This window comes from Mustela lutreola, chromosome 7 (genome assembly GCF_030435805.1).
Source record: "Mustela lutreola isolate mMusLut2 chromosome 7, mMusLut2.pri, whole genome shotgun sequence".
NCBI lineage: Eukaryota > Metazoa > Chordata > Mammalia > Carnivora > Mustelidae > Mustela > Mustela lutreola.
The window spans coordinates 115,972,708-115,999,928 of NC_081296.1; the positions used below are offsets into that span (position 1 = coordinate 115,972,708).

The 27,221-nt window shown below is 37.3% G+C and overlaps 1 protein-coding gene across 1 annotated transcript in view; it reads right to left on the reverse strand.

The window, feature by feature from the left end:
- The window catches only part of KCNH5 (potassium voltage-gated channel subfamily H member 5), a 314,735-nt gene that overhangs the window by 94,205 nt on the left and 193,309 nt on the right, over positions 1-27,221 (reverse strand). Inside the window, exon 8 of the mRNA XM_059182266.1 lies at positions 10,641-10,840. Coding sequence (XP_059038249.1) covers positions 10,641-10,840 — 200 coding nt within the window. The remainder of the gene's footprint in view (positions 1-10,640; positions 10,841-27,221) is intronic.

The window sequence follows — 27,221 nt, forward strand, 5'->3', positions numbered from 1 at the left end:
GGACAAGATAGTTACAAAATATTCTTCTAACATTTATTCATCCTGGGTAGAAGTGATAACAGAATACATAAAGCTATACTGGGATCATGAATGTATTGTGCTCTGACACTTGCCCACAAAGGCAGCAGACCCAGTTCAAAACAGATACGTGTTGTTTAATTTAAACAGGATTAGGGTACCAATGAGGTTGGTACTACCATACCATCTTATGCTGGTATTGGCTTTAGAGTACGATTTCTAACCACTGTGAATGATCAGCTGAAGTTATTCCCTGACACATGGAATGTATAAGCCATGATCAGTTAATGTTGGTTAACTAATAACTTACTAGGACTTCATGGGCTAACTGGATCTTTGTTCTCTCTCCTCTCTATTCTTTTCCATCTTCAGATCAGTAATGATGACTATCACATAGGTCATTTGTGTTTTTTAATAAAAACACGTGAAGAATTTCAGTTTCTAACAAGCTTTTATGTCCAAATTCTACTGCTTTCTCTATCACCTTCTTGGACCCGCATCCTTCCAAACTGGATTCCTCCCCTCTCCTCCTATAAAAATTCTACATAGCTCCCTATATTGTATTTCAAGGATCCTCATGATCTGGAATCCTATGTTTATCTCTGTGGTTATTTAAGTCTTTCCTCCCCCTTAGACACTGAACATCACAAGAGCATGGACTGCGTTCATCCTTACTTTCCACCCCCTAGCAATTACTACAATATCCTACAAAACTATGGTTCTGTTTGATGTGGATGCCAATTTTAAAGGACGGTTATTTGCCTATTTATAAATTCTGCCTTAATATAGATCGTTCTTTAATGGATGCCTTCTGTACCTCAGAAATGCCCCAGGCGAAATGAGGGAAATGACGGCTTTCTCCAGAAAATTCCGGATATAAAGAAATCTGGAAGAATGCTAATGTGACGAAAGAAGAGAATGCCTGAAGGTCTCACTCTCGAGACAGGTCAAGACTCGTAAAAAGCTCTCTCTCTCTCTCTGCCTGCCTCTCAGTGTACTTGTAATTTCTCTCTGTCAAATAAATAAATAAAATCTTTAAAAAAAAAAAACAAAAACCTGAAAGAAAGCCACCAGATTGCATAGCCATGTGCTCGCTCCTTGACTCCAGGACCATGCCCAGGAGGAGGGCATGAAGTAGCATTTCAGGCAATTGTCAGTGAGCGACAAGAGGAATCTCTTTCTTACATAACAATTTTTCTTTTTCCTTTAATGTATTTATTTTCTCCACCCTCTTGCTGCCTTCTGCTGTCCCAGACAGAGATGCCCATGGTTATTTGGCACTACTAGCAAAGGAGCTAAAAGTGGCTTTTCGGTACTTCATAAACTACAAACGAATCCAAAATTAACAAAACAATCAGTGTGAGCCAACATACAAGCATCTTTTAGGTATTATCGTAAGAACCAGAAAAGAGATGGGAAAGTGACTAAGAGATAGAAAGGCACAGAGCCCCGGAAGAAAAAAAATCTAATCTAACAAACACAGTCAAATAATAACAACAGAAATCACAGGAATGGAGACATTTTTTTTTTCAAGTTCCATTTCTAAAATCCAACCATCTGCATAATTCTACGTTTGTCTAGTAAACTGCAAAAGTTGTAGGAAACGCTAGGATCTCATTCAAAAATGGGTTTTTCAATAGATGTTTCTGAAGATTTACTCTAGTGAGAGTCTGAAAACAGATCAATCAAGGCAGCTCAGAACAAAATAACGGGTTGGATACACACACCTACTCAAACTCTAATACTGTCTGCAGCGTGTGGATTCATTCATGAGTTAATTTTTCCCCTAAGTCTAAAATATGTCTGTGCATTTGTGTGCAGTGTGTATGTATATAGAAATATTTTATTCATCCAAATTACTCTACAATTGAGGTTCTATTTTCATCTATATTTAAAGACGGCAGTATGCCCTGAATACTAAGATTAAAGACGAAGATTAAAAATGGTGCCAGGCATGACCAAGTCCTCATAATTTATAACTGGTAAAGGAAGAAATAAACCATAACCACAGACTAAATTATTTGTTAGCACTTACTATTGTTTCTCTTTGGATACTTTTCATCTTTCTATCTGATAAGTGAAGTGGGTGTTTGTATCTCCAATACAGATGTGGACACAGAAGAATGAAACCCAGTCCTCCCCACCTATATAAAGCCATGCTACTGCACAAGCCATCCATTGCCCTAAGTAAGCAAGTTTTTCCTCTCATTCTAGATATAGATAGCGAATGATTCTTTAGTCCCTTCCTCAGAGACTAGGGGAAGTTTGGTAAGAAAATGAAATACAAGCCAGCCCACGCTACTGCACTGAAGTAATTTCAACATGGTACATAAAAAGAACACACTTATGGAGCGCCTGGGGGACTCAGTTGGTTAAGGGTCTGACTCTCAATTTGGGATCAGGTCATGATCTTAGGGTTATAGAGATAGAGCCCCATGTCCAGCTCTGCACTGGGCAAGGAGCCTGCTTAAGATGTTCTTTCTCCCTCTCTAAAAAAAAAAAAAAAAAAGTTAAAAATTAAATAAAAGAATACACTTAACATTCCTGGAGAGAGGTTTGGGTCACTCAGAGTTTATTTTAGTCATACAGTGCCTCCCAGTCATTCCTAGAACAAAATAATACTGTCTACTACCTGACACACAGAAAGTTTACTGATAGTTATATCAGCTAACAATAATACCAGTCTTGCACAGGAGCACTCCTAAACTATGCCAAAAGTCACGATAAACTATAAATACACTTGAATGTTCTGAAACATCATCAGAGATTATAGTAAAGTGTTCCTTTACTTGTAATGTTTCTCATAAACCCTCGAGGGTTACTTTCTGATACATGGAAGAAAAAATAAAATTGAAGTTTCAGATAAAATCTAGATTTTCAGAGGAAGCTTGTAAATCGGCTAGAACAGAGGAATGTCCATAATGACTCTGCTTCCAACCATGTCCATGGGTAACAAATGAACCGCCATGTGTCCATGACAACAGTAAAGTTCCCCTACCACGTTTCTAGTCAGGGAGAAAGGTCAGAGTTCTCAGGAAGTCAGGGCATGAAGCTTTGACAAACAGGCTAAAGGGTAGTCCCTCACAAGAATAGACTAAACAGTCTCTTTTGCTCAACAAACAGGTTACTCAACAACCATAGAAAAAATATGCCATTTGTCTCCGGGGCGTGGCCCAGCTTAGCTGCAACAGAGATTCTGTGTTGCTCCAAATTTTTAAAAAATTAGTTTCATTTGTAAAACTACAGTACATAAATGTACTAATAAAAAACTGTTGAGAAGATAATCAATGACTTATTACAGAATCTTATTCTATAATTTTTTTAGTGTTTCAACATTCATTGTCTATGCACCACAGCCAGTGCTCCATGCAATACGTGCCCTCCACAATACCCGCCACCGGGCTCACCACACTCCCCACCCCTAAAAAACCTTCAGTTTGTCTCTCAGAGTCCACAGTCTCTCATGGTTTGTCTCCCTCCAATTTCCCCCAACTCACTTCTCCTCTCCATCTTGTCCTCCCTGCTATTCCTTATGCTCCACAAGTAAGTGAAACCATATGATAATGGACTCTCTTTGCTTGACTTATTTCATTCGGCACAATCTCCTCCAGTCCCATCCATGTTGATATAAAAGTTGGGTATTCATCCTTTCTGATGGAGGCATAATACTCCATTGTTTATATGGACCGTATCCTCTTTACCCATTCATCCGTTGAAGGGCATCTTGGTTCTTTCCACAATTTGGCAACTGTGGCCGTTGCTGCTATGAACTTCAGGATATATATGGCCCTTCTTTTCACCGCATCCGTACCTTTGGGGCAAATACCCAGTAGTGCAATTGCAGGGTCATAGGGTAGCTCTACTTTTTTTTTTTTTTTTTTAAGATTTTATTTATTTATTTGACAAAGATCACAAGTAGGCAGAGAGGCAGGCAGAGAGAGAGGAGGAAGCAGGCTCCCTGCCCAGCAGAGAGCCCGATGTGGAGCTCAATCACAGGATCCCAGGATCATAACCTGAGCTGAAGGCAGAGGCTTTAACCCACTAAACCACCCAGGTGCCCCTGGGTAGCTCTATTTTTAATTTCTTAAGGAATCTCCACAGTGTTTTCCAAAGTGGCTGCACCAACTTGCATTCTCACCAACAGTATAAGAGGGTTCCCCTTTCTTCACATCTTCTCCAACACTTGTTTACGGTCTTGTTGATTTTGGCCATTCTAACTGGTGTAAGTTGGTATCTCAATGTGGTTTTGATTTGAATCTCCCTGATGGCTAATGATGATGAACATTTTTAGTCTGTTAGCCATTTGTATGTCTTCTTTGGAGAAGTGTCTGTTCATGTCTTCTGCCCATTTTTTGACGTGATTATCTGCTTTTTGAGTGTTGAGTTTGAGGAGTTCTTTATAGTTCTTGGATATTAGCCCTTTGTCTATAGTGTCATTTGTGAATATCTTCTTCCATTCCGTGGGTGCCTCTTTGTTTTGTTGACTGTTTCCTTTGCTGTGCAGAAGCTTTTAATCTGGTGAAGTCCCAAAGGTCATTTTTGTTTGTTTCCTTTGCCTTTGGAGACATATCTTGAAAGAAGTTGTTGTGGCCAATGTCGAAGAGTTTACTGCCTATGTTCTCCTCTAGGATTTTGATAGATTCTTGCCTCATGTTGAGATGTTTTTATCCATTTTGTGTTTACCTTTGTGTATGGTGTAAGAGAATGGTTGAGTTTCATTCCTCTATATGTAGCTGTCCAATTTTCCCAGCACCATTCATTGAAGAGACTGTCTTTTCCAGTATATTTTTTACTGCTATGTTGGAGGTTATTTGACCATAGAGTTGAGGGTCCATATCTGAGCTCTCTACTCTGCTCCACTGGTCTATGTGTCTGTTTTTGTGCCAGTATCATGCTGTCTTGGTGATCACAGCTTTGTAGTAAAGCTTGAAATCAGACAACATGATGCCCCCAATTTTTTTCTTTTTCAGCAATTGTTCTATAATTTTTATATAGGATATCTTGAATGTGTATCTGAATTTGAAATAATATATAATATGTAATAGTATGCCAAATCATTCAGACACAATTATCATATAATCTCTTTAATATTACCAAATTAGTATCAAGACATGCAAGTCCATTTTGTACAACATTCAGCCTGTATCCTTTACCAGCAGGGTGTTAATTTTCTCCTGAATCATTTAGATGACTGCATTTTAAGATACTTTAAATCACCTATCATAACTCTTCCCAGGTCTTCAATTAGCTAAACTAAATATTCACATTGCCTTTAATTATCCACCATATAACAAGATTCCCAGAACTTCATGCCATAATGGTTATTTTCTGGTAAGTGTGCTATCATTTGATAGTATTTCTTTAAAAATATCACTTAGAATTATAACACAGTATTTTATGTATGATCTGATTAACATGGACTGGAAGGATTCTTATTTCTTTTGATCCAAAGACAAGAGTACTTTTAATTCATGTTAAGACCAACTCAATTTTATTTTACTACACTCAAATGTATGGATTCACATGATCTATTTAACATAGCACATTTGTCTACAGATTTTTTTCTTGGAAGGCTGGTGCCTTCACTCTTAGGCTCTATTGTACATTGCCATAGGAACCTCTTGATGTATTTAAATATTGAAACAAGAAAATGAGACAGGTGTGAAAATGTCATTCCTGTTTTTCACATTTAGGAATACAAAGACAAATATTGAGACATGCTTCTCTCAATTAAAAAAAAAAAGATAAAAGTAAACTGACTAAAAGGAAGTTACTTTAACTTGTAGGAAAAACAAAATATATTGCCCACCATATCTGGAAGGAGTAGAGTACTTCTTTCATAGATTTGGTTAAAAAAATAATCTAAGATTTTAAAATATTCAAATCTCAATTTGTTGAAATTCTAAAGGCCTATTTCTGCCTGAATGTTTTGCATATTTCTGCCAAAACTTTTCATATAATGACATCTTCCTACTGATACCTTATGCTTATTATAAAGCACATGAAGAAATGAAGACCAAAGAGCTTTTTTCTACTGATCTTTTTCAAATTACATGTTAGGAGGAAAAGTGAGACCGTGAAAAATAAAAAACGACAAGGTTTAAGCTTCATCATCCTTTCTATTTTTTCCCCATAATCTCCTTTTTCTTTTTTAAATCCTCACTCATTCCACCCATTTCTCAGTCTTTTAAATGCACAGGATGTTACGAGTAGCAAAGCCTAGAGAATGGATTTTGTTTATTAAATTTGAAAAGAATCTAAAGCAACTATAGCAATTAGTAGTCAATAAAATACTTTCAACTAAGTAAAATTAATCTCAGTACTGTTTCATATAGAAAATTTGCCTAAGGCAAACTTTCCTGATAGAAATGCTACAATCTTGATGTCAGTCCTGACTTTAATGCCACAATTTGTATTAGAGGAAGAATTATTCACATAACGCAAGGTAAGACTGAGTTAAATCACGGTGATTAATTTGCCTGTGGGGTAAAGCAGAATTCAAAAAAATCTATAAAACTAAATATGTGGAAATGATAGAAGGAAATGTCAGTAACTGGGGCAAAGGTTCTTCTCTAATTAGTTGCAGTGCATCATTAAGTTCTATTGTACTAGCAACTAAAAAAATCTCACTGTTTCAGAACTAACAAGAGAAGCATTAGAACAAAGACATTTGACTTCGTACATTTCAATCTTTTTCAGTATATACTCATAATAACAACCAACAGTAATAAAATACCTGAAAGAGACCATCAACAAAACATGAGATAAGAAACATATAGTAAGAGGCGCCTGGGTGGTTCAGTGGGTTAAGCCTCTGCTTTCAGCTCAGGTTGTGATCTTGGGGTCCTGAGATCAAGCCCCAAATTGGGCTCTCTGCTCAGCGGGGAGCCTGCTTCTCCCTCTCTCTCTGCCTTCCTCTCTGTCTACTTGTGATCTCTGTTTGTCAAATAAATAAATAAAATGTTTAAAAAAAAAAAAGGAAAGAAAAAGAAACATATAGTAAGATAAAGTACTTGGCTTACTGAGGAAGTTGAATAGAGGTCTCTGACATCAAAAACAGGATAGCTGTTAAAACTCAGATGCTGTTTACTAAAGCTACATCCTCGAATGCATTCATATTGCTAAAATTGTGAATTACAGTATTTATTTGATTACTATCATCAATCTTTCATTTCCTTTTTCCACCCTTGTATTTTAGCAAGCTCATCAATTTTATTCTTATTCTCTAAAAAGCCTGCAGTACAGATGAATATGTGATAGATGACAGATAGATAGATGACAGATAGAAAGCTTTATTATGAAAGCCATATAAGGTCAAAAGCTGCTGTGCTGAGAATATACTATAAAGGGACAGACCAGTTATTTGGCTCTATAATAACCCAGGTTGAACATGATGCTGACTTGGACAAGGAGATGGTGATAGAGTGGTGAGAACCACAGGTGGAGCCAGCAGGTTTGGGTGGAGGTTTTAATGTGGGGAGGTCTGTCTACGCAACTGAGGGTGGAGTTTCCATTAACTGCATTAGGGAAGAACGTCCATGGAGCAGGTTTACGGCAGGACAGGAGTTCAGACCTGGACAGCTTCACGGAATGTGAGTAGGCAGTTGGATAAGGGAGTCCGCAGTTCAAGAAGAGGTCCAAGGTGAGTGTGTATATTTGGGCAGGGTTAGCATACATTTTTAAAGTCATAAGATTGTATGACATCACCGAAGGAGAGAATATGAATAGAAAAGGGAAGAGGCACAGGGACTGAGCTCTAGAATATCCCCCAGTTTAAGATATTATCTTGGTCAAACTGCTTTCAAGAAATGCCACACCAAATCACACAAAAAAACGGAATTACATGATAGTGTCAGTCACTACAGCTTTTGCTAAGAGTGGGCATTATCTTGGCCCATTTGACATATTACAAATGGTTTCTTGCTATTTCAATATTTATTTATTATAAGTTAAAATAATATTTTATGTTTATTATTAATTTATGTTTTTATGTATTTATATGAATTAACTACGTACTTAGCTCATTTTTCTCCTCAGGTGTTCTAATTCTTATTCATTTGCAAAATCATTTTACATATTAAGGCAATTAATCCTTCACTTGTGATATTTGCTGCATATACTCTATTTTAATTTGCATGGGTTTTGGTGTTAAAGATTTTACTTTTTTAGCCAAATCTATCTATCAATTTCAGGTGTACAAGGTTGTGACTCAACACTTCCATATGTCACCCAGTGCTCATCAGGACAAGTGCACTCCTTAATCCCCATGCCTGTTTTACCCATTCCCCTCCCAACCCTGCTCTGGTAACCATCAGTTTGTTCTCTAAAGTTCAGAGTCTATTTCTCTAAGAATGCATTTTTAAATTCACCCTCATTGACTATACAATTCATGAGAATTTCCTACAACTGTCTCCCAGGCTCCGCTCTGTTATAGCTACTTCTTACACATCTGGGTGGGGATTTTCTTAACAGACTGGGAGAAATCAACATAGACATGGAGAGTTTGCTGTCACATTAAATTAAACTTTAAATATGTTTTATACATGCATAACAAATATTTCAGATTTGTCAGTTATTTAACTCTGCTTCCCCCTTTAGTCAAAAACTACTCTTTCTGGATTCTCCATTCAGTGAGGAAGCACATCTGTGATTATTTTTCTTATCCAAAATCTAACCCACTGGAGTTTTTTGACTTAGTTCTTTAAGAATGTTTTCATTGGAACTAACATTTTATTTTACCTTTATTATTAGCCTCCCAATCTTTTTTTTTCCTATTACTCCACTTTCTGTGTATACTCCCCTAATCAAAAACACATTTCTGTGACCACAAAAAATAAGCAAACCAAAAAACAAATAAACAAACAAAAACAAAAATACCCATGGTAAATACCAGGAACCCATAAACTGTTCCCCACTGCCTGGAGTACCCACTTCCAGACACAACGCATGCCAAAGTACAAGACCCTCACTACCTCGTGAAGCAGAGAGATCCTTGAGAGGAAACTTGTGGGAATCTAATTGGCTCCCTTCCATCTGGGAATACAGAGAATAGGGACTCAAAAATCGGACAAATAACAGATCTGTGGCATAGGCTATGGGTCAGTCTCTTTTCAAACAAAAAGGGCCCTTATTCCATCATTCGGTTGATATTTTCTGCCAGCTATCATGTGACCCCACTGCATTTTCTAAATGGAAAAGCTTCTAACTGAGATGCTGATTAACAAGGTAAACCATTGCCTCTTGATCTCAGCTTCACTGAATGTGCACCTCAAAGAACATCACGCATTTGATGTCTTAAACCCCAAGTCTCACCTGTGTCCCTGAGGAAGATTCTCTTCCTTCTCTGGATACCCTCCCCATAACCATATATTGTTTGGCTCAGGCATAGATACATCAAATTCCACAGAATGTAGTTTGTCCTTTCCCGCCTATGGTCATACATTCCATTTTAATGGCCATTTAACTAGAAAATGAATACTGCAGCTTGTAAGATGCTGAAAGACAGAAATCTCACTCTCTTTCATGATTCCTGGAATAATTACCCCTCCCCCTCCCCCTCACCTGCGCTTCCCCTGAAGGCTTCCCTCCCTCAAACTCTTCCATGTTCAATCCCTAAATATCCCCTCAACCATCTGCTCCTAACGACAGCTGTTCTGGCTTTAAACTACCTCAAGGAAATTCCTCTGACAGAACATCTACTCTGCTCATTTGCTCTTTCCTTTTAACAATGAATGGTGCTTACTGAGCAGACCTTAAAGAAAATCTCCAAGTCAATATCGTGTGATTTAAAGAACAAACTGAACAGACTGAATTTGTGGGACATGGATTATCATGTCAAAATTCAGTACCTAAAAATAGCCGCCTCCCCTGATACTTATAAAGAAAAAAAGCTCAAAATGGGTATTCTCTAAAACTGGTGGGCAAGCCCTCCTTGTCATCCCTGATATTTGATGTGAATCAGCTGGGTGGAGGAAGTGAGAATTTATTTTTTTAATTCAGTTTTGTTTATTTTAAGGAGGATTTTGGGTTCTTCTTTTCTAATATAAGATAGATGGGAAAAATTAGAAGAGATTTCATGAAAAGATAAGCTAGAACTTAGAGACGCCCAGTGACTGGGGAGGTGGTATCCACTTTGTAGATTTGTGTAAGGAAAAGAAGAAAATACAGAATTGTATGTTCCTTTGTAAACATGTGTGAGAGAGGGGAGAGATTTAAATGGAGGGCTCACTTTTTTCCTTTATAAGCAAGGACATTTCTTTCTAAATTTAAAATGGGCAAAAAGTCAAAGAAGAAATCAAGAATAAGACTGGCCAGGAGAGAGGGCAGCAGAGCTAGTTTTAGAGGAATGTAGGAAATTACTCTGGTAACAAGTGTTTTAGGGAAAGGGAGTAATTAGTAGTTTTCAGAAACCACAATTTCTAAATTGATGATTAACGGTTGAGTGCTTTGCATCTCCTAAGCACTCAATACATACTACGATTGATTGCTAAGTCACTTATGAAAAACAGTATAACATTTACAAAGCCATTATACCAGCAATACCTGAGTGGGAAAGCTACAGGCATCTGAAGATCCCACTGAGATGGAAAATAAATGACCACAACAATAATAATAACCCTTACCTTCTCTGTGTCAATGCCTTTGGACATGGACCACGTTGAGACGATATAATCCATGACTCGTTCACTGAGGCCTTTGGGGACCTGATAGAGTTTGAGAAAGTCCCGCACATTATTCAGCATCTCATGGTATCGGTTGGTGTTGGCATACATTTGCTGGAAAATTGTAGTCACATTTCCAAAAATAGTTGCATAAAGAAGAGCTGGAAAAGAAGAAATAATGAAATTAAAACAAATATCCCAAGTGAAAAATAAGTATGAATATTTATTAATCAATGAATTATTTGACAGAGATGCTTTTATAAACTCTTAGAGAGTAATGCATGTTAATCCCTGAGAGGAGTGCCTGGAATTTGATATTCACTCAGTAAATGTTACCTTCAGTCTGAGAAACATGACTTCACAAATATGTGCCACCCCAGTCAGTATGGCAAAAAATGTGGCAAACTCAGCTTCCTAAAGATGAGATAAGCCAGAGTTATAATCTGCCTAAGGAATTCTAGCCTTATTACTAGAGATATCCTGCTGCCTTGTCCTCCTGAATGAAGCCTAATCAATTTACATTTTTCAGGGATTGAAGATCCAGTTTAGAAATGTATGCTCTTTTTCACTGCTTGATTGTTTTAGCTTTTTGGAATACTTCTCTGCTAATAAATATTTTTAAGAGAATATCAGAAATATAGGGAATAAAGACAAATTAAAGAGTTCTATTTTTTTAAATAAAAAAACAGGGTTGGAATAAAGAGCTAACTTAAAACTTTGCACGTGCCTGACAATTCCAGTTGTTAAACTCATGTTTAATACCACGTTTAGGGACAACCTGGGGGACTCACTCAGTTAAGTCTCTGCCTTTGGCTCAGGTCATGATCTCAGGGTCCTGGGATCAAGCCCCCCATCAGGCTCTCTGCTCTATGGGGAGTTTGCTTCTCCCTCTGCCTCTGGCCCTCCCCTCCATTCATACGCTCACTTGCTCTCTCTCTGACTCAAATAAATAAATAAAATCTTTAAAATAATAATAATAATATCATGTTTAATCCTAGCATTCTAAGTTTTTTGATTCCATCATTTTAAAGCCAACTTGCAGACCACTGTTATGTATCTACAGAGCCCTATGAATGCCGTAGAGTTTTTGATACCCATGACTGCTCCCCTCTCCCTCAACCCATAATTCACCAAAACTTCTCTCTCCAGATGTGGTCAGGCTACCAATGTTGACCTCATCTTGTAAAAGCTTTTAAAAACAAGTGAGTTCAGCTCAGACTCAATGTACCTCCAATTCTACCCACCCACCCTATCCTGTCCCTTTGGTTCCATTCCTTGCTTGGCAGCAAGCCCTTTTGAAAAGGGGCAGTATTTTATTCCCCTTAATATTCATAAACACAGTATTTAGCAATCACATACATTCCATAAGCATTTCACAAATAAGTGGAGTATCACCAGGGGTCACTTCCATTCTGCATCCTCCAAGCATTTGAAAAATGACTTCTCTAAACTGAGTACAGTCTGGCTCATTTTGCAGTTTCATCAGTGGTACAAAGTCAAGCTAGTAAAGCAACTTCAGAACCTTAATCTATCTTCAGAAGCCATTCAATTTTTTTTTTTTTTTTTTTTAAAGATTTTATTTATTTATTTGACAGAGAGAGATCACAAGTAGGCAGAGAGGCAGGCAGAGAGAGAGAGAGGAGGAAGCAGGCTCCCTGCTGAGCAGAGAGCCAGATGTGGGACTCGATCCCAGGACCCTGAGATCATGACCTGAGCTGAAGGCAGCGGCTTAACCCACTGAGCCACCCAGGCGCCCAATATTTCTTTTATTATTGCTGTATTGTATTCCATTGTGTGACTTTGTCACAGTTTATCCATTCTACTGTAGCTGGAGATTTGGGTTGTTTCTAGTTTGTTTCGAGTTTTTTAGGAATAAAGCCACTATGAACTTTCTTGTATATATCTTTTGATGGACATAATTAGTCATCTCTCTCATATAAATACCCAGGAGTAGAATTTTTGGGGTCATTTGTAGACATTTGTTTGGCCTAAGTAGATACTGCCAATTTTCCAAAGTGAAATGTGCCAACTTACACTGCCATCAGCATTGTATGAGAATTTCACAGCTCATATCCTCTTTGGTATTGTTGTTTTAAAATTTTAGCCTGGGGCACCTCGGTGCCACAGTGGTTTGGGGGTCTAACTCTTGGTTTCAGCTCAGGCTGTGATCTCAGGATCATGAGATCAAGTCCCACGGCAGCTCGGTGCTCAGCATGGAGATGGTTTGAGAAGCACCTTACATTCATGCTCACTCTCTCTAAAAAAAAAATTTAGCCCTTCTAATATATATGGAGTTGTATCTCATTGTCATTTTAATTTAAATTCCCCACCTGTGTAATGCTATTCTTTTTTTCTTTTTTTTAAGTATTTGTTTTTTTGAGAGAGAGCACGTGAGCACCCACAAGCATGGGGAGGGGCAGGGGGAGAGGTAGAAGGGGGCTCCCCACTAAGCAGGGAGCCTAAAGAATGGCTAAAATCAACAAGTCAGGAAATGACAGATGCTGGCGAGGATGCGGAGAAAGGGGAACCCTCCTACACTGTTGGTGGGAATGCAAGCTGGTGCAGCCACTCTGGAAAACAGCATGGAGGTTCCTCAAAATGTTGAAAATAGAACTGCCCTATGACCCAGCAATTGCACTATTGGGTATTTACCCTAAAGATACAAATGTAGTGATCCAAAGGGACACATGCACCCGAATGTTTATAGCAGCAATGTCCACAATAGCCAAACTATGGAAAGAACCTAGATGTCCATCAACAGATGAATGGATCAAGAAGATGTGGTATATATACACAATGGAATACTATGCAGCCATCAAAAGAAATGAAATCTTGCCATTTGCAACAACATGGATGGAACTAGAGCGTATCATGCTTAGCGAAATAAGTCAAGCAGAGAAAGACAACTATCATATGATCTCCCTGATATGAGGAAGTGGTGATGCAACATGGAGGCTTAAGTGGGTAGAAGAATAAATGAAACAAGATGGGATTGGGAGGGAGACAAACCATAAGTGACTCTTAATCTCACAAAACAAACTGAGGGTTGCCGGGGGGAGGGGGTTGGGGAGAAGGGGGTGGGATTATGGACATTGGGGAGGGTATGTGATTTGGTGAGTGCTGTGAAGTGTGTAAACCTGGTGATTCACAGACCTGGGGATAAAAATATATGTATATAAAAAATATATGTTTATAAAAAATAAAAAAAAAAAATAAATAAAAATAAAAAGATAGATAAAAAAAAAAAAAAAAATACTGAAGTCCTACTATGTGCCAGTGGCCTAGGATCTGAACTTACAGCCCTGAAAGAAAGAACAACCCTGCTCTCACAGAGCATATATAGCCTTCTAACCCGGATGACACAGTAACCTTCTAACTGATCTCTGCTTCCAGCTTTGCTCCTGCCTTCCTCTACTCTCCTCACAGCTGCTAGTTATTCACCTATGTTTTTCTTCCATGAAAACTCAATAAAAAAAATAGACAACAGACTTCAACAAACATTTCACAAAAAGGATATCCAAATGGCCAACAGGCATACCATATGCCAGCTGAAGTTATAGAATAACATGACACACGGCACCTGGGTGGCTCAGTCAGTTAAGTGTCCGCCTTTGGCTCAAGCCATTCAATTTTTTAAGAACAGTTGTTCTCTGAATACAACGACTTATAAATTCACAACAGAAAGTTGTCATTTTATAAGCATTTACTTGGGGTTCTTTTGCTTTGTTTTTGTTTGTTTGTTTGTTTGTTTGTCTTTGGGGGGTTTTTTGCTGTTATTTAGGAATTCTGATGCCATTTCAGAGCAATTTTTAAGACCAATGATATTTTGTTAAAACTGGGTAGGAACAAGGCAACCTCCTCAGGTCCCCTCCTTCTTTAGGAGCTTTGTACTATCACTTCACTATGGCTCAATAAACCTTCCATGCTAAAAAAGCAAAAAACAAAAAACAAATCAAAAAAGCTGAGTAGGAACACTATAGCCCTGACATTTCTCAACTGGGAATTTATTTATTCATTTATTTATTTATTTATTTATACATTCATTTATTTCCAGTGTTGTTAACATGCAGTTATATTAGTTCCTGGGGTAAACAGAGTGACTCAACAATCCTATACATTACTCTGTGCTCCTGAAAATATATGTGCTCTTAATCCCCTTCTCCTATTTCACCCATTCCCCCACCCACTGCCTCTCTAGTAACCATCAGTTTGCTTCTTCTTTATAGTTCAAAGTCTGTTTTTTGGTTTGTCTCTTTTTTTCCTTTGTTCATTCATTTTGTTTCTTAAATTCCACATATGAGTGAAATCATATGGTATTTGTCTTTCTCTAACTGACTTATTTCACTTAGCATTATACTCCATCCATGTTGGTGCCAATGGCAAGATGGACCTTTAAATCTTTGAACATTTATATTTAAAAACAAAAACCGAAAAAGTAAGTAATCACAGATTTAACATCTTTATTCCATCATTGTTGGTATTAGGAAAGACAAAGAAATGTAAACAAATTAATGGCAGACGAATCATATAACAAAATATGGAAGTTTTCACTTTCAGAGAAGAGAAATAAAGAGAATTTATGTCATTAAGATAATGAGCACTTCAGAATTTACTGAAATAATGCTACAATCATTTTTTTAATAGTGTTCAGCTATTATAAGCTGTCAATAAATATCACAGAAATACCTATTATTTTGACATGTTCAGCTTATTTGGCTCTCTAAAATGTTTGCAATATGCTGTATTTGCCAAAGTGTCTTACAACTGCCTTTTAGTCTTACAAATTACCACACATTTCATCTTTTTGGGTACATTAAATATGCACACATTCTGCTCATATAAAAAGTTTAAGCACTAAAACATGAATAAAACTGCTACAGTATTAAAAGTGTGCAGCATTAATAAATGAAGAATATAATCAATATCCCATTAAGTTTGGCATATTACAAAGATAGCCACTTCTGCTTCCCATTTTCATGGGTGTGTGGCTGCTTACACTAGGTAAGACTAAACAAGGTCAGAATTTAAGGTAAGACATTCAATTGTATGTATTTATATTTTAAAAATTTTTTTATATTGAAGTTGCCAAAAAACTGTAGAAAGTTCACATGTACCCACATGCAGCTTCTCGCAGTGATGACATCTTACACAACTAAAGTCATTTATCAAAACCAGGGAATTGAAAATGGCACAATGCAATTAATGAGACTATTGCTCTTACTCACATTTCACCACTGTTTCATATGCACTCATTTTGGGGGGTATATAATGTTATAAAATTTTAAAAATTTATCATATAAATATCATATAAGATATCATATATCACACACACCTGTGTAATACACCTATATCTTTGAAAAGAGAAACTACTAATTCCTTAAAAATATTTTTAATGCTTAGGACTAGCATACATTTCAAAAAGCATAGTAAGAGCAAGCACAACACTGCTTCCCACCACAGTCTGTGTTACCAGGATTAACGCGCACACATCTGTGTTGTGTGTGTTTGCCAAAATATCTATTCTGTTTTAAGTAGGCCCCACACCCAGTGTGAAGCCCAGTGTGGGGCCCGAACCCTGAGATCAAGACCTGAGATGAGATCAAGCCTCGGACACTTAACCCACCAAGCCACCCAGGCACTTCCCGAAATGTCTATTTTTTAATAGCCCTTATATTTGATCGCAATGTGGCTATCATCGATTAATCTTTTCTTTTTTATTTTATAGTACTATTCTAATCCCTTGCAGGACCTTTGATCCTCCCTCTCATTCTGCCCCGATTAGGACACAACAGATTACCCCCAAAGGTTTTCATAACTGAATCTTTAAAAACTGTTTTGGGTCTTATTTTGGGGAGGGAGGAGCAGTATTTAATACCGGTGGGAACAGCATTTTTGCTTCTATTGATTTCCTCTAATTCTTTTAAACTGAAGTACAGTTGACACGCAATGTTACATTAGTTTCAGGTATAGAATATAGTGATTCCTAGGTCTATACGTTATGCTGTATCCCATCTGCCACCATACAATGCTATTACAATACCAGTGACATATTCTTTATGCTATAACGTTCATTCTGTGATTTAACCATTCCTTAACTCGAAGCCTGTATCTCTCACTCCCCTTCATCCTTTTTGCCTATTCCCCTGCCCTGTCCCCTCTGGCAGCCATCAGTTTGTTCTTTGTGTTTATGCATCTGTTTCTTCTTTTTTTTTCTTTGTTCATCTGTTTTGGTTTTTTAGATTCCACATATAAGTGAAATCATTTGGTATTTGTCTCTGACTTATTTCACCTAGCTGAGTAATATTTCATTATACACTCACCATCATCTTTATCCATTTGTCTATGGAAAGACGCTTGGTCTGCTTCCATGTTTTGGCTACTGTAAATAATGCAATAAACAGAGGGGTGCATACATGTTTTCAAATTAGTGTTTTTTGCTTGATTTGGGTAAATAAATATCCAGTAGTGGAATTACTGGGTCATATGGTAGTTCTATTTTAATTTTTTGAGAAACCTACATACTGTTTTCACCACAGTGCCTGGGCCAATTTATATTTCCGACAACAGTGCACAAGGGTTCCTTTTCTCTACATCCTCACCAACACTTGGTATTTGTTGCCTTTTTGATTCTAGTAAATAGGCACATGTTTTATGAGAGAGGGCATGGGACAGAATATACAATAATGAAGGAAACTGACCTCAACAGAAACTATCTCTATACTACTAATTCTCAAAGACCTCTCCGCCAAATTACAGACACACAATAGCCATTCGAGTTAAACATATCCAAGAAAGAACTGCTAATTTACAATACCCTCTTTCTAACAACCAAATGTACTTTTTATCTCAGTGAACTGCAAAGTTACACCAGTTGCTCAAACCCAAAGCTACAGAGTCATCCTTCAATTCAATTTTTGATGCTTCTCCTATACCTAATCCATCAACAATTCCTGCTGGCACTACCTTCAGAACAGAGCCTCAGTTCAGTCACTGCTCATCACCTTTACTAGCCTCCTTGCATTGTCTTCCTGAGCACGTGCTTTTCCACTGGTTCACTGAGTATCTACGGGCCAGTTACTGTCTAGGATTTGATTTCTTCACTTAAAACTTTAAAGAGAATCTTCACAAAAGGATTGTGTTAAATGAGATAACTCAAATATAACAGTTTTAAAAAGAGAATCCAATAGGGAGCAAGCCTCCATGAAATGTTATCTCTCAGCATCCACACCACCATCATCATCATCACCACTATCACCATCATCACCATCATCATCATCACACCATCACCATCATCACCACCATCATCATCACCACCACCATCACCACCACCATCACCACCACCATCACCACCATCACCATCACCACCACCATCACCACCATCACCATCACCACCACCATCATCATCACCACCATCACCATCATCACGACCATCACCATCATCACCACCACCACCACCACCACCATCATCATCATCAATAGAGCTAGCAAACAATTTTTCACACAGTAGAAAGGATGATCTTTTTTAAAGAAATAATGAAATAATCATGGCCCTCCTCTATTTAAAACCTTTCCATCACAGGAATTAAATCCAACTTGGTGATGGTCCACGGACACTTATAATCAGAGCACTACCTCCCTCACTGATCATAACTTTCCACTTGCCTTCACTCCCTCTGCTCTAGTCAGATGAACCCTCCTGGTGCTTCTCAAACATTCCACAGTTATTAACGCTTCAGCACACTTTCACTAACTGTCCCCTCTGCCTGGAACACTGTTCTCCAAGATCTTCACCGGGTCTATTTTCTTTCTTTTTTTTTTTTTATAAATTAATTTATTTATTTTCAGAAAAACAGTATTCATTATTTTGTCACCACACCCAGTGCTCCATGCAATCCGTGCCCTCCATAATACCCACCACCCGGTACCCCAACCTCCCACCACCCCCCCCGCCACTTCAAACCCCTCAGATTGTTGTTCGGAGTCCATAGTCTCTCATGGTTCACCTCCCCTTCCAGTTTCTCCCAACTCTATTCTCCTCTCTAACACCCCTTGTCCTCCATGCTATTTGTTATGCTCCACAAATAAGTGAGACCATATGATAATTGACTCTCTCTGCTTGACTTATTTCACTCAGCATAATCTCTTCCAGTCCCGTCCATGTTGCTACAAAAGTTGGGTATTCATCCTTTCTGATGGAGGCATAATACTCCATAGTGTATATGGACCACATCTTCCTTATCCATTCGTCTGTTGAAGGGCATCTTAGTTCTTTCCACAGTTTGGCGACCGTGGCCATTGCTGCTATAAACATTGGGTACAGATGGCCCTTCTTTCCACAACATCTGTATCTTTGGGGTAAATACCCAGTAGTGCAATGGCAGGGTCATAGGGAAGTTCTATTTTTAATTTCTTGAGGAATCTCCACACTGTTCTCCAAAGAGGCTGAACCAACCTGCATTCCCACCAACAGTGTAAGAGGGTTCCCCTTTCTCTACATCTTTTCCAACACATGTTGTTTCCTGTTTTGTTAATTTTGGCCATTCTAACTGGTGTAAGGTGATATCTCAATGTGTTTTTTTTTTTTAAATTTTTTATTTTTTATAAACATATATTTTTATCTCAATGTGTTTTTAATTTGAATCTCCTGGTCTATTTTCTCTCCTCATTCAGGTATCTGCTTAAAAACCAGCTCACCCCAGAGGGCCTCCATGACTACCTTTCTAAATATTGCCTCTCTCAAAGATCAATCTCCATTACTTTACTACTCCTAAGTTCCTAATCTTATTTATCATTTTATTATTTATTTATTTACTCATTTACTTACTTATCTATCTTCCCCATTAGAAATGCAAATTCCATGAGTGCAGGCATAGGCTTTGTCCTTTTTTGCTTACTGCTGTTTTTCAAGCCTTGTCTTTTGTGCTCCTTACTGTATTTCTAGAACACAAACCAAGTTCTGGAACATAGTAAGTGTTCAAGTATTTTTTCCAGTATATTCACACACCAAAAATCCTAAGAAACAGTTTTTCAGAAACACCCTTTTTGCTAATCAAAGTCTCACCACTGGTGATACAAAAACACAGAAGGACTAGACATTATTAACGTGAGTAGGACAATAAAATATTTAGAACCTGAGGAGTCACGTGCCCTGGCTACATTAAGATAATAAATAAATTGGAGAAGACACATTATCATTCATCAAACATGAATGCCTACACTTGGCCTGGCCAGTTTTGTAGAGGCCTGTTACATAATTTTACCCTTTGAATGCAATGCTATATAGTCCATTTACCTACTTTACTAAAAATAACCAGGCTAATTTAGTAAAACTTGATAAGCCCCTTTTTATATGCACTTCCATAGCCTTTCAGGCTTAAGACAACTTTAGACAAGCTACTTTTGCAAGCTTATCATAGTTAAAGCCTTGGTAATTCTGGCATACAGATGGGTAATTATCTTAAAAGTTTTATATTTTCTTATTCACACATAGAAATTACGTTGAAGATAGTTATGGTAGATTAAAGATGGCCACAAATTTCTGATACCTCTTCCACTGACAGGCAGGGTCTACATCCTTGCCCTTGAATCCAGGAATCTCATGTCTGACCGATAGAATATAGTTACTATGCACATTTGCCCACATATGGACCCCAGCCTTAAGAAACTAGAAACTTCTGGGGCACCTGGGTGGTTCAGTGGGTTAAGCCTCTGCCTTCGGCTCAGGTTATGATCTCGGGGTCCTGGGATCGAGTCCCACATCAGGCTCTCTGCTCAGCGGGGGAGCCTGCTTCCCCCTCTTTCTCTCTGCCTGCCTCTCTGCCTACTTGTGATCTCTGTCTGTTGAATAAATAAATTTTTAAAATCTTAAAAAAAAAAAAACGAAAGAAACTAGAAACTTCCAATTCCTTGCTGTTGGGACACCTGCTTTTGGAAGGTAGCTTCCATTTTGTGAGGAAGCCCAGGCATTCTTCTAGAGAGGCCTACATGAAGAGCCATCAAGGCACCTAGCCAGTAGCCATAGCTGTGCTCCCAGCTAAGCACTGGTCTTAAACTGAACTATTTAAAATATTGATATGAGAGGACATTTCTGATAACACATAAGGCTACATAGGTGATTCAATAATCACTTTCCTTTCTATTTCTATTTACATTTAATAATGATAGTTAAGACATGAAGGAGAGTCTGGTTGGCTAGTCAGCTGAGCGTCTGACTTGATTTTGGCTCAGATCATGATCTCAGGGTCCATGAAATCAAGCCCTGCCTTGGTCTCCATGCTGACTGCTTGGGATTCTCTCTATCTCTGCCCCTTCCCCTGCATGTGCACTCTCCTCTGCACCTGAATGCTTGCTCTCTCTCAAAATAAATAAAAAACATATTTTTAAAACATTATAAGGGGCACCTGGGTGGCTCAGTCAGTTAACTGCCTGCTTTCGACTCAGGTCATGATCCCAGAGTCCTGGGATCGAGCCCCACACGGAGCTCCCTGCTCAGCAGGGAGCTTGCTTCTCCCTCTCCCATTCCCCCTGCTTATGTTCCCTCTCTTGCTGTCTCTCTGTCAAATAAATAAATAAAATCTTTTTTAAAAAATTATAAAAGCTATGAGGTAAAATGTTCTAGCAGTCTATAACTATGTGTGTAGTACACAGCTTGACAACATCAGCTAACCAGCCAGGTCTGTGGCTGAGCCAACTAAGAAGTGGATTTTCCAGACCCATTCAAGCCACCCCAGCTGATACCACATGGACCAGAAATAAGTCACGCCCTCCTATCTATCCATAAATTAGAATCAAGAGTAAAATAAGTAGCTGTCTTTATTTTAAGCTGCTAAGTTTGATTAGTTATACAAATAAAACAATTTAAACCTTAATAAAACAGATTGATTCTCAACAGGATAAAGAACCTGGGGGTAAGGGGGAGTGAGAGCCTTATGATGTACTTCAGAGCTCAATAGTATATTTTAGGAGATAGTTTTAAGATATTTAATATACTTTATATTTTCAAATTCTGAAACACTGTTTTTATAATATAAATATTATTATCATGATTATTAATGTTTTCAAAAGGAGGCATAGATTAAAAGATTGAATAATGCCATTATCACTAATCACAGATTTCATTTTCCATTCAACATTGTTGAAATCAGTAGATATTTATTGAACACCTATTTTATGCCAGCCACTACACTAGCCACCAAGGAAATGATGATAAATATACAGATGTAATTCCTGCTCTAAAGTAGTAGCACTATTTTCTATAGAAAAGTATAGTCTTTAATTCTCCCAAATCATGTTCTTTGAAAGAAGCCTAATGATTCTTTCCTTTTCCTAGTTTACAAAAATTCACAAATAAACTTACAGCCAGTCCAAGTATATATACTAAAATTAGTTTATTTTTCATGGTTAAATAATTTGCAAAGTCAAACAAAAATCTATGTTTAGCAAATTAATTGTAACTCAGCTTCCACTCTCAGGAGTTGCTCATGAAAACAGATTAAAGGATGTTATCTGGGTCTCTGAAAGGAATTACATTCTCCAGTTAATTCATTTTGTTTGCTCCTTAGGTCAAGCTATATCCTTTCATCTCATTAATGATCTATACTTTTTAGACTTTTTGTGACTGTTCATGGTAACACCCAACATTTACTTTACCTAATTACTTTCTTATAATTCTTGGCAAGTAAATATTGGCCTTAAAATGAACAATTTAAAATGTTGCTATGAAAATGCATTTCTGGTAACCTTTAAACCAAGTAGGTGGTTTAACCATCATTTCCTTTCTATTTACATTCACTAAAGTCCACTTTGATAATGATATTTAAGACATAGAAGGAAAATGTTCCATCAATCTCTGATTTTATGGGTAGTTCCCAGACTGTTAAACATATGAAATGGCTCCTGTTGGTCTTGGAACAAAGTGAAGAAGCTAATCTTCAGAAACCTATGGTTTCCAAGTCTTACTCACCTTCCAGCTCTCTCATAATGGCTCCTGGTTTCCCTGAATGCTCTTTTGCAATGACCCCTATATGTAGGCACTCTCCAGGCATCTGTTCATGAGCAGATATTTTTTCTCTTCCAATCTTCACTTAATCTATGCCCTGTTCCAGCTAGTACCCGAAATGCCAATTATCCAGTTAGAAATGAATCTTATTACTTTATGTTAAATATTAAAAATTATTTAATATACTATCTCTCAAAGAGATATTGGAATTTTGAAGAAAGGAAGTCCAGTTAATACAATGAATTGATTAAATCATTATTTGAATTAAATGCTAACTATTGCAATGAGTTGGGACGCAGAGGGACAATTTTTAGAACTTAGCAAATTATAGCATCATATTGGACAGACTGCACAAGTTTATGAATGATCCCATGAGCACCATAAAAACTGACTACATCAAAATCGTCTCAATAATTACATGGCAATGATTATTGATATTATTTCCTATATTCCCTAAAGAGTCACTTAATTTTATGAAATTAATACATAATAACAGAAACCTCTGTTAATCAATTACTAATGTAACATCAAAGATGGAAGAAAAGGGAGGGAGATGAATGGAAAGATGTAAGGAGATTGTCCATTCAGAAGAATTCCAAGAAATTAAAGTTCAAGGAAAAACAAAGAATCAAAGGATCAAAATAGCTTGATCTTCACTTTTATCTTTCTGTGATAGTTATTCTATATTTTATGCTAAGTAATTTCATTTTCTTTTTCCTTCTAATCCGGCAAAATTCATTTAAACTCCAATAAAATTAGTACATTTACCTTGATTATATAGCTATAGAAGTTTCTGTAACTTTGATAAAGACTAACTGGAAAATAGAGAACAAAGACTCTGAAGTAAGAGGAGTGATAATAATAGGTTTGATAATAATAGATGCTCACTGAATAGTGACCTCATCATTTCAGATTCATTTGTTGTGAATCAAAGAATAGTTCCTAAAAAGTACCAAAATATATCAGGCAACCAGAGACAACCAAACGTTAGAGTTATCTTTAAAGGCCCCCAGCTCCCCAGCTCCCTTCTAGGGCCCATCTCTTCCCTCTCTTTGATCTACCTACCAGTACCCCGAGCCCTCCCCTTCCAGGGGCCTACCTCATTGCTTAGAACATCACAGCCTCCTGGCTGGTGCATTGCTCAGCTAATGCAAAGGTGACAGTCTCTCTCTCTCTCTCTCTCTCTCTCTCTCACACACACACACACACAAAACTTCAGAGGGAGCTGTCTCAGGTACTAAACACCATCTCAAGCAAAGGCACTGCTAGATCTGCCATCCTTGAGACACTGGTCATTCTTGTTATATTTCTCAGAAATTCTAAAGCCATCTTAGAAAGTGACAGAGGAAGAAGAAATGTGAGGAGGTTTGGAAATCAAAAGCACACAGACAGAGATTGCACAGTCACTTAGACATGCCTGAAGGTTAAGGAGATACTTTTATTTTGACATTATTTTTCAAAAATCACAGTTACAAAGAAAGACTACAGCTTTAGCTGAGTATAAACGACCAAAGGAAAATAAGATGTGTTCATTTCAGGTGATGTCAAGGCAGGTAGAGATCAGCATAAACACAAAAGGCAGAACACCAACTTGGAAAAGATAGCATAATGAACCTTTTTATTTTCTGTGTCTAAAAATTGCTACTGTTTTGGTTTCTAGGAACATCTGAAAGTATAAACTACATTTTAGAAGTTACTTAACTAATAATATGTGTTTTTAGTACTTCTGTTTTGTTTCCAATATTTTTTTTCTCTGTTAAGTTAGGAGAAGGCACATTTTCTCCTCTCTCATCTCTACACACACACACACACACACTCACACACACAGAGTTCAATTGTGCTCTGATCTGATGAATAGATAATAATGATATAAGTTGTATTCTTCAGGATATTTATAAATTCTTATACTTTATCTTTCTTTTAAAAAATCTTTAAAACACAAAAAAGGAAACTATAATGGTTCAGACTATAGCAGTTCCATGATTCTGATACAAGAATTTTCCAGTGCCCCTCAAATTATGGAATGCCAAGATCAACCTGTTTTACTTAGCTGTTAGTCCACTTTTATAAGCTACAGGAAGAAAAAAGAGAAAAATGAAGTGAATTCAGAATGGTATAATTAAGGTGAAAATGGAATTTCTTTTATTTATGGCTCTTCTTGGTTTATTCTGTACTAGATACACATTGTAATTGCTTTACAGTAGTCTTCACTTTTCAATAATGATATCTGCAAGTCATTCTTGTCATCCTTAGCATCAGAATACAAAAATAAACAATAAGTAGAGAAAACCATAAAATCACCTACTCTTTCTATGTATCTATAATGTGGGTGTTACTATTATGCTTACATTAAGATGGAAGCACCAGATATAGTATTTGAATACTGTTAAAATACCTTATTGGCAAAACACAAGTATTATTGATCCAAGATCCAAAAGTGAAGCGGCACTACCAGCAACCTGAGGGTTCCTAAGAACAGTACCTGTGGGACTGCCAAGAGCTCCTCATATCCTCTTGAAACCTGTCTTCTTGCTGACCCTCCATACAACTCGTTCTTCCTTCCAAATCTTTGTTCATATGACTCCCCCGTGGTGGCTTTCAAAATATGACCACAAATTTTTTCCATCTTGGCATGCACATGTCTTTGCACTGAGACTATGGCTTCTCTACCATAGGTGGAATCTATTTCCTTTAGTCTGGGCTGGCTTTGTGACTTCCAGTAGAAGGTGGCATAGATGATATCATGATATCATGCAACTTTGCTTTCAATTGACAGGTATACATAGAAATGTTGATAGTTGCTATATCTGGGCAATAGAATTTGTGGCGATTTTTGTGTTCCTTACACTAGTTTACTTTTAAATGTTTACAATAAGCATATACCATTTTTACAAAAAGGATAAGTTGTTTACGTTTTTAGAAAAGACAGAGCTATAAATCTCTTTAAAGGACAATTAGGTCAGTTTCCAGGTGACATTTTCATGAAAAGTCATTAAAAACCCGAGACTAATGGTGATAGCAAATCTTCACTTTGTGCTTACTATGAGCCATATATAAGTTATCTCATCAAATTCACACAATTACCCTAAGTTACTATTTTATCCTCATTGTAAACATAAGAAAACAAATTCAGGAAATTAATCTGCCCAAAGTTAGGTCAGAGCTTCAGTCTCAGTAACTACACAACCTAACACCCTTATCAGCTTTAATGTTGATATTGCAAATAATAATCACCCTATCCCATAGTAGACCTCTTATAGCCAATTGTAGCTGTTTACTAATCATTGATCTGACCAAAAGTTCTTAAATAGGAACAGCAGATCCCCAAGAAACAAATATTCCCAGGGTCTACATTATAGGTCAAGTAGAAACAGGATGTGCCCCTTAAGTTAGATGTACCCATCACTAAACTAGGATATGCTTACATGAATACAGACAAGAAACCCTTAAATCTGCTATGGTTGCCACAAAACCCAAATGCTCTTTTAGTGCAGCAGAAAACAAAATTTATTGATTAATATCTCTGTAACATAAAAGGAAAATTCTAGTTTGTGTTGCTTATGCTTATTCACTATTACTAAGTGTAAAGATACACTATTACATACTAAGATACATACTGATACTAATTAGGCATTAATCATTATTTTGACAGAATTAAAAATTCAAGAAACTGGATATAAACTTAACTGATGAAATGGAATTTCTAACCTGTGAATCTTAGAAGCAAAATATCCAGGGGACCTGAGCAATACAATCTTATACTTACAGTCTGCCCATCATCAGCCTCATTCTGTACACTCTGGAATGTATCTTAAATGTACTTTAAATATCCTTTGATCCCCCATCACAATCTAGTTTAGATGCTCTGTCATCTCTTTGCAATGACTGTAATGACCTTCAGCTAGACTCTTCCTTCTATTTTTCTCAATTATTAGGGTCAGCCCACTGAACTCAGCAATAAATAATATATTTTATCAGCCATCTCTGAACCCTTTCTTTAAAGAAGTGGGTACAGTAACTTGTCCAGTCTAGAGATCTTGTCACTATACTCCTGTTTCCCTTCCATGTGGAAACTACATTAACACCAAGTCTCCAAGCCAGATAATAGCACTTTGGGTGGCGGAGTGAAGCCTTTCATTCTGGAGCTTGGAAGGGAGATAAGATATCGTACATTTCTTTATGTGGCCATTTTCTCCCTATGTCATCTATATAATCTATAGACCCTTTACATGGTAGAGATACAAAGTTATAATTTTCAAAAGTAAAACTGAGCAATTTTATGAGGCAGATATTTTGATCAAGGTTACCACTGCTGTTCAGTTGGTTAAGAGTCTGTCTCTTGATTGGCTCAGCTCATGATCTCAGGGTTGTGAAATCGAGCCCCACACTTTGCTCTGCCCTGGGCATGGAGCCTGCTTAAAATTCTCTCTTTCCCTCTCCCTCTGCCCTTTCCCCACAACTCTCTCACTTAAAAAAAAAAAAAAAAAAAAAAAAAAAAAAAAAAAAAAAAAAAAAGAGCACCCTTGGTGTTCTCTGGTCCACTG